This window comes from Oncorhynchus nerka, linkage group LG13 (genome assembly GCF_034236695.1).
Source record: "Oncorhynchus nerka isolate Pitt River linkage group LG13, Oner_Uvic_2.0, whole genome shotgun sequence".
In the NCBI taxonomy this organism is placed as follows: Eukaryota; Metazoa; Chordata; class Actinopteri; order Salmoniformes; family Salmonidae; genus Oncorhynchus; species Oncorhynchus nerka.
In genome coordinates this window covers 88,333,602-88,346,346 of record NC_088408.1, presented here as the reverse complement: position 1 = coordinate 88,346,346, position 12,745 = coordinate 88,333,602, and the positions used below count along the sequence as shown (strand labels likewise).

Sequence of the window (12,745 nt, the reverse complement as noted above, 5' to 3'; positions counted from 1 at the left end):
TGGTCTCAGCAATCAGCACCTGTAAATTCTCTGGCCTTCATTTTCAAGCGTCTCATAGTCTTTGGTCTTTGAACCGAGGAGGAGGGTACTGAACATAGACCACAGGTACATTGTGTTACCTGCTCCACACGACACAGCTTGTTCACAGTGCCCTGATAGTGATTCATAGTCTTTGGTCTTTGAACCGAGGAGGAGGGTACTGAACATAGACCACAGGTACATTGTGTTACCTGCTCCACACGACACAGCTTGTTCACAGTGCCCTGATAGTGATTCATAGTCTTTGGTCTTTGAACCGAGGAGGAGGGTACTGAACATAGACCACAGGTACATTGTGTTACCTGCTCCACACGACACAGCTTGTTCACAGTGCCCTGATAGTGATTCATAGTCTTTGGTCTTTGAACCGAGGAGGAGGGTACTGAACATAGACCACAGGTACATTGTGTTACCTGCTCCACACGACACAGCTTGTCCACGGTGCCCTGATAGCGGTTCATACAGTCCTCAGCCAGGTGGAGGTGGGTGGAGTACTGAAACACAGGGAGAAGTGTACACACGCAGGTGGTCAGCGGTAAAGTCACAAGACTGTAGTCGGTTAAGTGTGCATACTATGTCAACATCCCAAATGGCACCCTATTCCTTATATAGTGCGCTACACTTGACCAGGGCCAAAAATGTGTACTATTATAGAGAATAAATAGATAGCCATTTGGGATGCAGACTATAAACATGTATAGTATCAGTGCGTATAATATCAGTGTGTATAGTATCATTGTGTATAGTATAGTATCAGTGTGTATATTATCATTGTGTATAGTATCATTGTGTATAGTATAGTATCAGTGTGTATAGTATCATTGTGTATAGTATAGTATCAGTGTGTATAGTATCAGGGCTTAAAGTAGCCATGCGTATAGTATAGTATCATTGTGTATAGTATCATTGTTTATAGTATCATTGTGTATAGTATCAGTGCGTATAGTATCATTGCGTATAGTATCATTGTGTATAGTAGCAGTGCGTATAGTATCATTGCGTATAGTATCATTGTGTATAGTAGCAGTGCGTATAGTATCGTTGCGTATAGTATCATTGTGTATAGTAGCAGTGTGTATAGTAGCAGTGTGTATAGTATCATTGTGTATAGTATCATTGTGTATAGTAGCAGTGCGTATAGTATCATTGTGTATAGTATCATTGTGTATAGTAGCCGTGCGTATAGCATCATTGTGTATAGTAGCAGTGCGTATAGTAGCAATGCGTATAGTATCATTGTGTATAGTATCATTGTGTATAGTATCATTGTGTATAGTATCATTGTGTATAGTATCATTGTGTATAGTAGCCGTGCGTATAGTAGCAGTGCGTATAGTATCATTGTGTATAGTATCATTGTGTATAGTAGCCGTGCGTATAGTAGCAGTGCGTATAGTATCATTGTGTATAGTAGCCGTGCGTATAGCATCATTGTGTATAGTAGCAGTGCGTATAGCATCATTGTGTATAGTAGCCGTGCGTATAGCATCATTGTGTATAGTAGCAGTGCGTATAGAATCATTGTGTATAGTAGCCGTGCGTATAGCATCATTGTGTATAGTAGCAGTGCGTATAGCATCATTGTGTATAGTAGCCGTGCGTATAGCATCATTGTGTATAGTAGCAGTGCGTATAGCATAATTGTGTATAGTAGCAGTGCGTATAGCATCATTGTGTATAGTAGCCGTGCTTATAGCATCATTGTGTATAGTAGCAGTGCGTATAGCATCATTGCGTATAGTAGCCGTGCGTATAGCATCATTGTGTATAGTAGCAGTGCGTATAGCATAATTGTGTATAGTAGCAGTGCGTATAGCATCATTGTGTATAGTAGCCGTGCTTATAGCATCATTGTGTATAGTAGCAGTGCGTATAGCATCATTGCGTATAGTAGCCGTGCGTATAGCATCATTGTGTATAGTATCATTGCGTATAGTAGCCATGCGTATAGTAGCCGTGCGTATAGCATCATTGTGTATAGTAGCAGTGCGTATAATATCATTGTGTATAGTAGCAGTGCGTATAGCATCATTGTGTATAGTAGCCGTGCGTATAGCATCATTGTGTATAGTAGCAGTGCGTATAGAATCATTGTGTATAGTAGCCGTGCGTATAGCATCATTGTGTATAGTAGCAGTGCGTATAGCATCATTGTGTATAGTAGCCGTGCGTATAGCATCATTGTGTATAGTAGCAGTGCGTATAGAATCATTGTGTATAGTAGCCGTGCGTATAGCATCATTGTGTATAGTAGCAGTGCGTATAGCATCATTGTGTATAGTAGCAGTGCGTATAGCATCATTGTGTATAGTAGCCGTGCGTATAGCATCATTGTGTATAGTAGCAGTGCGTATAGAATCATTGTGTATAGTAGCCGTGCGTATAGCATCATTGTGTATAGTAGCAGTGCGTATAGCATCATTTTGTATAGTAGCCGTGCGTATAGCATCATTGTGTATAGTAGCAGTGCGTATAGCATAATTGTGTATAGTAGCAGTGCGTATAGCATCATTGCGTATAGTAGCCGTGCGTATAGCATCATTGTGTATAGTAGCAGTGCGTATAGCATAATTGTGTATAGTAGCAGTGCGTATAGCATCATTGTGTATAGTAGCCGTGCTTATAGCATCATTGTGTATAGTAGCAGTGCGTATAGCATCATTGCGTATAGTAGCCGTGCGTATAGCATCATTGTGTATAGTATCATTGCGTATAGTAGCCATGCGTATAGTAGCCGTGCGTATAGCATCATTGTGTATAGTAGCAGTGCGTATAGTATCATTGTGTATAGTAGCAGTGCGTATAGCATCATTGTGTATAGTAGCCGTGCGTATAGCATCATTGTGTATAGTAGCAGTGCGTATAGAATCATTGTGTATAGTAGCCGTGCGTATAGCATCATTGTGTATAGTAGCAGTGCGTATAGCATCATTGTGTATAGTAGCCGTGCGTATAGCATCATTGTGTATAGTAGCAGTGCGTATAGCATAATTGTGTATAGTAGCAGTGCGTATAGCATCATTGTGTATAGTAGCCGTGCTTATAGCATCATTGTGTATAGTAGCAGTGCGTATAGCATCATTGCGTATAGTAGCCGTGCGTATAGCATCATTGTGTATAGTATCATTGCGTATAGTAGCCATGCGTATAGTAGCCGTGCGTATAGCATCATTGTGTATAGTAGCAGTGCGTATAGCATCATTGTGTATAGTAGCCGTACGTATAGCATCATTGTGTATAGTAGCAGTGCGTATAGCATCATTGTGTATAGTAGCCGTGCGTATAGCATCATTGTGTATAGTAGCAGTGCGTATAGCATCATTGTGTATAGTAGCAGTGCGTATAGCATCATTGTGTATAGTAGCAGTGCGTATAGTATCATTGCGTATAGTAGCCGTGCGTATAGCATCATTGTGTATAGTATCATTGTGTATAGTAGCAGTGCGTATAGTATCATTGTGTATAGTATAGTAGCAGTGCGTATAGTATCATTGTGTATAGTATAGTAGCAGTGCGTATAGTAGCAGTGCGTATAGTATCATTGTGTATAGTAGCAGTGCGTATAGCATCATTGTGTATAGTAGCAGTGCGTATAGTATCATTGTGTATAGTAGCCGTGCGTATAGTATCATTGTGTATAGTATAGTAGCAGTGCGTATAGTATCATTGTGTATAGTAGCAGTGCGTATAGCATCATTGTGTATAGTAGCAGTGCGTATAGTATCATTGTGTATAGTAGCCGTGCGTATAGTATCATTGTGTATAGTATAGTAGCAGTGCGTATAGAATCATTGTGTATAGTAGCAGTGCGTATAGTATCATTGCGTATAGTATCATTGTGTATAGTAGCAGTGCGTATAGTATCATTGTGTATAGTAGCAGTGCGTATAGTATCATTGTGTATAGTAGCAGTGCGTATAGTAGCAGTGCGTATAGTAACCGTGCGTATAGTATCATTGTGTATAGTAGCAGTGCGTATAGTATCATTGTGTATAGTAGCCGTGCGTATAGTATCATTGTGTATAGTATAGTAGCCGTGCGTATAGAATCATTGTGTATAGTAGCAGTGCGTATAGTATCATTGCGTATAGTATCATTGTGTATAGTAGCAGTGCGTATAGTATCATTGTGTATAGTAGCAGTGCGTATAGTATCATTGCGTATAGTATCATTGTGTATAGTAGCAGTGCGTATAGTATCATTGTGTATAGTAGCAGTGCGTATAGTATCATTGCGTATAGTATCATTGTGTATAGTAGCAGTGCGTATAGTATCATTGTGTATAGTAGCAGTGCGTATAGTATCATTGCGTATAGTATCATTGTGTATAGTAGCAGTGCGTATAGTATCATTGTGTATAGTAGCAGTGCGTATAGTATCGTTGTGTATAGTAGCAGTGCGTATAGTATCATTGTGTATAGTAGCAGTGCGTATAGTAGCAGTGCGTATAGTATCATTGTGTATAGTAGCAGTGCGTATAGTATCATTGTGTATAGTAACCGTGCGTATAGTATCATTGTGTATAGTAGCAGTGCGTATAGTATCATTGTGTATAGTAGCAGTGCGTATAGTAGCAGTGCGTATAGTATCATTGTGTATAGTATCATTGTGTATAGTAGCAGTGCGTATAGTATCATTGTGTATAGTATCATTGCGTATAGTATCATTGTGTATAGTAGCCGTGCGTATAGCATCATTGTGTATAGTAGCAGTGCGTATAGTATCATTGCGTATAGTAGCCGTGCGTATAGTATCAGTGTGTATAGTATAATATCAGTGCGTATAGTAACCGTGCGTATAGTAGCAGTGCGTATAGTTTCATTGTGTATAGTTTCATTGTGTATAGTATCATTGTGTATAGTAGCAGTGCGTATAGTTTCATTGTGTATAGTATCATTGTGTATAGTAGCAGTGCGTATAGTATCATTGTGTATAGTATCATTGTGTATAGTATCATTGTGTATAGTAGCATTGCGTATAGTAACCGTGCGTATAGTAGCAGTGCGTATAGCATCATTGCGTATAGTATCATTGTGTATAGTAGCAGTGCGTATAGTATCATTGCGTATAGTATCATTGTGTATAGTAGCAGTGCGTATAGTATCATTGCGTATAGTATCATTGTGTATAGTATCATTGTGTATAGTAGCAGTGCGTATAGGAGCATTGCGTATAGTAACCGTGCGTATAGTAGCAGTGCGTATAGTATCATTGTGTATAGTATCATTGCGTATAGTATCATTGCGTATAGTATCATTGCTTATAGTAACCGTGCGTATAGTAGCAGTGCGTATAGTATCATTGCGTATAGTAACCGTGCGTATAGTATCATTGTGTATAGTATCATTGTGTATAGTATCATTGCGTATAGTAGCAGTGCATATAGTATCATTGTGTATAGTATCATTGTGTATAGTATCATTGCGTATAGTAGCAGTGCGTATAGTAGCATTGTGTATAGTATCATTGTGTATAGTATCATTGCATATAGTTGCATTGTGTATAGTATCATTGCGTATAGTAGCAGTGCGTATAGTATAATATCAGTGCGTATAGTAGCCGTGCGTATAGCATCATTGTGTATAGTAGCAGTGTGTATAGTATCATTGCGTATAGTAGCAGTGTGTATAGTATCATTGCGTATAGTATCATTGTGTATAGTATCATTGTGTATAGTATAGTAGCAGTGCGTATAGTATAGTATCACTGTGTAAATATCATTGTGTATAGTGTAGAGTCAGTGTGTATAGTATCATCGTCTATAGTATAGTATCAGTGTGTATAGTACCAGTGTGTATAGTATCATTGTGTACAGTATAGTATCATTGTGTATAGTATAGAATCGATGTGTATAGTATACTATCAGTGTGTATAGTACCAGTGTGTATAGTATCATTGTGTACAGAAAATTATTATTGTGTATAGTATCATTGTGTATAATATAGAATCAGTGTGTATAGTATCGTATTATTGTGTATAGTATCGTATTATTGTGTATAGTATCGTATTATTGTGTATAGTATCAGTGTGTATAGTATAAGTGTGTATAGTATCATTTTGTATAGTATCAGTGCGTACAGTTTCATTGTGTATAGTATAGTATCAGTGTGTATAGTATCATTGTGTATAGTATAGTGTCATTGTGTATAGTATCAGTGCGCATGGTATCATTGTGTATGGTATCAATGTGTATAGTATAGTATGAGTGTGTATAGTATCATTGTGTATAGTATCAGTGTGTATAGTATGGTGGCAGTGTGTATAGTGCCAGTGTGTATAGTATCATTGTGTACAGTATAGTATCATTGTGTATAGTATCATTGTGTATAGTATAGTATCAGTGTTTATAGTATCAGTGTGTATAGTATCATTGTGTATAGTATCATTGTGTACAGTATAGTATCATTGTGTATAGTATCATTGTGTATAGTATAGTATCAGTGTGTAAAGTATAGTATCAGTGAGTATAGTATCAGTGTGTATAGTACCAGTGTGTATAGTATCATTGTGTACAGTATAGTATCATTGTGTATAGTATCATTGTGTATAGTATAGTATCAGTGTGTAAAGTATAGTATCAGTGAGTATAGTATCAGTGTGTATAGTACCAGTGTGTATAGTATCATTGTGTACAGTATAGTATCATTGTGTATAGTATCAGTGTGTATAGTATAGTATCATTGTGTATAGTATCAGTGTGTATAGTATAAGTGTGTATAGTATCATTGTGTAAAGTATCATTGCGTATAGTATCATTGTGTAAAGTATAGTATCAGTGAGTATAGTATCAGTGTGTATAGTATCAGTGTGTATAGTATCAGTATGTATAGTATCATTGCTGAAGCCTCAGAATCCCGTAGATTTCAGGGGAGTCAACTCATTCCATGGAGGGCCTAGTGTCTGCTGGTTATTGGTTTTTCCTTTCAATTAAGACCCAGACAACCAGGTGAGGGGAGTTCCTTACTAATCAATTACCTTAATTCATCAATCAAGTACAACGGAGGAGCAAAAACCTATAACCGCTCATTCCCTCCGTGAGTTTGACACCTATGCCTTTGTGGAATATGAATGTGTGGGATCTAAGTCCATAGTAAAGGTCTTCAACATGATATACGTAATAGCTGCCTGGGGGAATAGTTGATATACATCACAGCTGCCTGAGGGAACAGTTGATATACATCACAGCTGCCTGAGGGAACAGTTGATATACATCACAGCTGCCTGGGGGAACAGTTGATATACATCACAGCTGCCTGAGAGAACAGTTGATATACGTCACAGCTGCCTGAGGGAATAGTTGATATACGTCACAGCTGCCTGAGGGAACAGTTGATATACATCACAGCTGCCTGAGGGAACAGTTGATATACATCACAGCTGCCCGAGGGAACAGCTGATATACGTCACAGCTGCCTGAGGGAACAGTTGATATACGTCACAGCTGCCCGAGGGAACAGTTGATATACGTCACAGCTGCCTGAGGGAACAGTTGATATACATCACAGCTGCCTGGGGGAACAGTTGATATACGTCACAGCTGCCTGAGGGAACAGTTGATATACATCACACCTGCCTGGGGGAACAGTTGATATACGTCACAGCTGCCTGAGGGAACAGTTGATATACATCACAGCTGCCTGAGGGAACAGTTGATATACGTCACAGCTGCCTGAGGGAACAGTTGATATACGTCACAGCTGCCTGAGGGAACAGTTGATATACATCACAGCTGCCTGGGGGAACAGTTGATATACATCACAGCTGCCTGAGGGAACAGTTGATATACATCACAGCTGCCTGGGGGAACAGTTGATATACATCACAGCTGCCTGAGGGAACAGTTGATATACATCATAGCTGCCTGGGGGAACAGTTGATATACATCACAGCTGACTGAGAGAACAGTTGATATACATCACAGCTGCCTGAGAGAACAGTTGATATACGTCACAGCTGCCTGAGGGAACAGTTGATATACGTCACAGCTGCCTGAGAGAACAGTTGATATACATCACAGCTGCCTGAGAGAACAGTTGATATACGTCACAGCTGCCTGAGGGAACAGTTGATATACGTCACAGCTGCCTGAGGGAACAGTTGATATACATCACAGCTGCCTGAGGGAACAGTTGATATACATCACAGCTGCCTGAGGGAACAGTTGATATACGTCACAGCTGCCTGAGGGAACAGTTGATATACATCACAGCTGCCTGGGGGAACAGTTGATATACATCACAGCTGCCTGGGGGAACAGTTGATATACATCACAGCTGCCTGAGGGATAAGTTGATATACGTCACAGCTGCCTGAGAAAACAGTTGATATATCTGTCCTCGTGCTCCTAGACCTTAGTGGTGCTTTTGATACCATCGATCACCACATTCTTTTGGAGAGATTGGAAACCCAAATTGGTCTACACGGACAAGTTCTGGCCTGGTTTAGATCTTATCTGTCGGAAAGATATCAGTTTGTCTCTGTGAATGGCTTGTCCTCTGACAAATCAACTGTACATTTCGGTGTTCCTCAAGGTTCCGTTTTAGGACCACTATTTTTTTCACTATATATTTTACCTCTTGGGGATGTCATTCAAAAACATAATTTTCACTGTGTCTTTTCTTTCTTTTTTTGTTGTCTACAATGTATTCTGTGACAGGACATGCATCAACACACTCTTAAGACACACTTACCTTGCTCAGCTCTTTCTGATACTGGGGCATCTTCTTCAGCATCTGAGCCAAGTCTTTCATTGTGGTCTGAAACAATCCCAGAACAGCACATCACTGTTAGACACACACAGCAGCCAATACTATACAGGGGGTAAAGGACTCATCTCAAGTCAATAATGCAGTACTGTAGGACTAATACAGACTGAAATTAGAGTACAGTACCTTCTCTCCTGTGTTCATCTTTTTGGTGGATGAGAATTCTTTCAGAGAACGGGTCACAGCCCTGTTTGAATGTATGTGCGAAAGAGAGGGAGGGAGGGGTGGGGGAGAGGGCGCAAAAGAGATCATGAGAGCGATAGATTAATTAAAGAATGATGCACGCTTGTGTCTGTGTGTGTGTGCTTTCTCGTTATATATCTATATATGTATATATATGTATGTATGTATATATATATATATATATATATATATATATATATATATATACACACACACACAGGAAGGTGAGGGAAAGAGAGATATATATGTGTGTGTGTGTGTGTGTGTGTGTGTGTGTGTGTGTGTGTGTGTGTGTGTGTGTACCAAGGGAGCATCCTATTTGTATTTGTTAGAGACTCACGTGGTGACTTCTGCAATATGCTTGTGTCTGAGACTCATCCACAGATCATCGTCCTCATCCAGCAACACCGCCTTCTCCTTGACCTCCCCCATCCCGCTGGTGTCATACCTGACACACACACACACACACACCCACACACACACACACACACACACAGAAAGGTAAGGGAAAGAGAGACGACAAAGGGAGAGATGAGCGAGAGAGATGAGAAAGAGGTGAGCGAGAGAGATGAGAAAGAGGTGAGAGAGATGAGAATGAGAGAGGTTTGAGAGAGAGACATGAGAGAAAGCGAGAGAGAGGTGAGAGAGAGCAGTCCATAACAGCAAACAGATATGCTCAAATGTTGATTTAGAATTCAAACCAAACAAGAAACTACAGTATAGGATGACTTCCTAACAAAATAAGAGATGGACCTAAAGATATGCTGCCAGGCATAGATATAATTTATTTCACTTAGGGATCGATATCCTTTAAATCACCTAATGTATGGATAGTTCACATTGTTCACTATTGTTCACATATATATCCTAGTGTTCACATTTAGATCCTATTGTTCACATAGAGATCCTATTGTTCACATAGAGATCCTATTGTTCACATAGAGATCCTATTGTTCACATAGAGATAGAGATCCTATTGTTCACATAGAGATATATATCCTATTATTCCATATTCCATATATGTCCTATTGTTCACATAGAGATAGAGATCCTATTGTTCACATAGAGATATATATCCTATTATTCCATATATGTCCTATTGTTCACATAGAGATAGAGACCCTATTGTTCACATAGATATCCTATTGTTCACATAGAGATAGAGATCCTATTGTTCACATAGAGATCCTATCGATCACATAGAGATAGAGATGCTATTGTTCACATAGAGATAGAGATGCTATTGTTCACATAGAGATAGAGATGCTATTGTTCACATAGAGATCCTATCGTTCACATAGAGATAGAGATGCTATTGTTCACATAGAGATCCTATCGTTCACATAGAGATAGAGATGCTATTGTTCACATAGAGATAGAGATCCTATTGTTCCATATAGATCCTATTGTTCACATAGAGATCCTATTGTTCCATATAGATCCTATTGTTCACATGGAGAAAGAGATCCTATATGTTCTATTTCATTTTGTGGTGCCATGAACCCCTTGCTAGGCTGTGCCTGTGTGCCTGTGTGCCTGTGTGTTTACTTGTAGACGTCGTTCTCGATGCCCAGCAGGTCATAGCCCATAGCTTGGAGGGTGAGTTCATGGAGGATGGGAGAGACCGGGTCAAAGCCTCGGTCCAGAATCAAGAGCTGGGAGCGAGACTTGTCCGGACCCTAAGCAGGGAGGAGAGAAAGAGGGGAAATATAAACTGACAAAGACAAAAGGCTGGACAATGAGGTTTATAATAATATGTTTCTATAATATAATATACACCATTGAGCAGATGCTTTGATCCAAAGCGACTTACAGTCATGCGTGAACCCATCTTACGTATGGGGGGCCCCCAGGAATCCAACCCACAACCCTGGCGTTGCAAACACCATGCTCTACCAACTGAACCGTACCACTGTTCCATGTGCCAGTGGTATGTGTGTTTACATTATGATTCGACTACACTATTACAGTTTCATACATAACCTCCAAAATGTTCCAACAACTGTAGATTCTACAATAGGTATTCCATTATTTTGCCTGTGCGTGCTACATTGGTTTTACGTAATGACGTGTTTCAATGTAACCTAAAGGACAAGACACACCATGCCGGCGAAAGGCTAAAACCAGCTGGTGGCTATCCTATCGCCTCGGACCTGAACATCGGACATAATTTCTATATGTTGAATGGCCACCGTTAGTTGGCAGCCAGCAGGGGATTGCTAACACAACCTGCTGTTTTTACCATTCACTGGCTCAGTGTGTTTTATAAGGCCCTGTCCCAGTGAAATCATTATGGTTGGTTGGCTTTAGGGTTGAGGTCAATTCCATTTCAATTCCAGTCAATTCAGGCAGCACACTGAAATTACAAGACTAATTCTCTCCAATGTTTTTCAATTAGGAAAATGTGGAACTGTGTTTACTATCTGAATTGACTGGAATTTAAATGGAATTGACTCTTACCCTGGTTGTCTGCTCTCCTGCCTCACCTCTCCCATGGTGGGGTTGTCTGCCTTGTAGCCGTCCAGCTTGTCCTGCAGGAGCTGAGCCAGAGTGGTACAGTCTTTATACTCCCTGAGTCAAGTATACAACAGACAGGCTCTTAGCTTTCCAACAGACAACAGTCTATACAGATGTTAGACACGATAGGAGTTAAACGCTGTGTATCAGTGCAATAGAAAGCCTAGTGACTGATAGTGCTTCCTCTCTCCCTCTCTCACCCTCTGTATCTGACGCCAGGGTATTCCTTCAGGGTATTGCAGAGAGTGGCGATCTGCTCAGCACAGCGCTCCAACATGTTGTGCTTAATGTCAGCCTTGTAGGGGCTGTAGAAGTCCTGGAAGGCATCTGTCTTGTCCAGGGAAAACACCTAGACACACAGACATAAGACAGATAAGAGGGAATAGACATACATACCACAGGAGGTTGGTGGCACCTTAAATGGAAAGAACGGGCTCGGGGTAATGACTGGAGTGGAATGGTATCAAATATATCAAACACATGGTTTCTATGTGTTTGATGCCATTCCATTAGCTCTGTTCCGGCCATTATTATGAGCCGTTTCGCCCCTCAGCAGCCTCCACTGCTACATACACACAGAGAAATAATTTATGAAATGTATTTTATTAGGCTCTTTTTACATCAATAGTTGTCACAAAGTCCTTTACAGTTGCCCGGCCCAGACTCCAAATATTACGGTCACTTTCCGAAAATATTTGGAATATTCCTGTAATCAGGATGGAATGAGCAAGATATCCATGAATCCTACAACCGGGAATTTGGTGGAAATTAACATAATTTTGCAACCCTATCCAGTGGGCATGCAGGGTCGGTCGTGCAGGTGGCACAGTAGCAGTGTGTGAGATTGAGTCAAACAGTGTGTGTGTGTGGGGGGGGTTAATATAAACCTCTTTCATTACGCTGAGTGCTGCCCAAATGACTGACAACACAGTACAGTGCTGTAGGAGCAGATGCGACATCTTTCATTATTTTCGTAGGATGGATTTCCCAAATGCACCATTATGACATAAATGACAGTTTATTTCCAATCTGACACTTCCTATTTCGCTTCCAAATTCTGCTCCTCCATCCTTTCCCATTTCCTCTACTTGCCCCATAATGCCAGGCAGGCTCTCTCTTTCCCCACGCAACACCACTGTCACTGGCACCTCCACATGGTTGAGCCCATCTGTTGATTGCCCATTTGGTGTGCAAACAACTTCCCCTTGTCACACAACCCTACATCACCCCCCATTGGCTAC

The 12,745-nt window shown here is 40.4% G+C and overlaps 1 protein-coding gene across 3 annotated transcripts in view; it reads right to left on the bottom strand.

The window, feature by feature from the left end:
• LOC115140329 (syntaxin-binding protein 1-like) overlaps positions 1-12,745 on the bottom strand; it is a 33,844-nt gene that overhangs the window by 9,471 nt on the left and 11,628 nt on the right. For all 3 annotated transcript variants that reach the window (XM_029678663.2, XM_065026808.1, XM_029678662.2), the window contains exons 7-13: positions 11,705-11,853; positions 11,474-11,558; positions 10,536-10,666; positions 9,328-9,435; positions 8,931-8,991; positions 8,730-8,795; positions 453-533 (exon numbers count right to left, since the gene is read on the bottom strand). In XM_029678663.2, the coding sequence (XP_029534523.1) occupies positions 453-533; positions 8,730-8,795; positions 8,931-8,991; positions 9,328-9,435; positions 10,536-10,666; positions 11,474-11,558; positions 11,705-11,853 (681 nt within the window). The remainder of the gene's footprint in view (positions 1-452; positions 534-8,729; positions 8,796-8,930; positions 8,992-9,327; positions 9,436-10,535; positions 10,667-11,473; positions 11,559-11,704; positions 11,854-12,745) is intronic.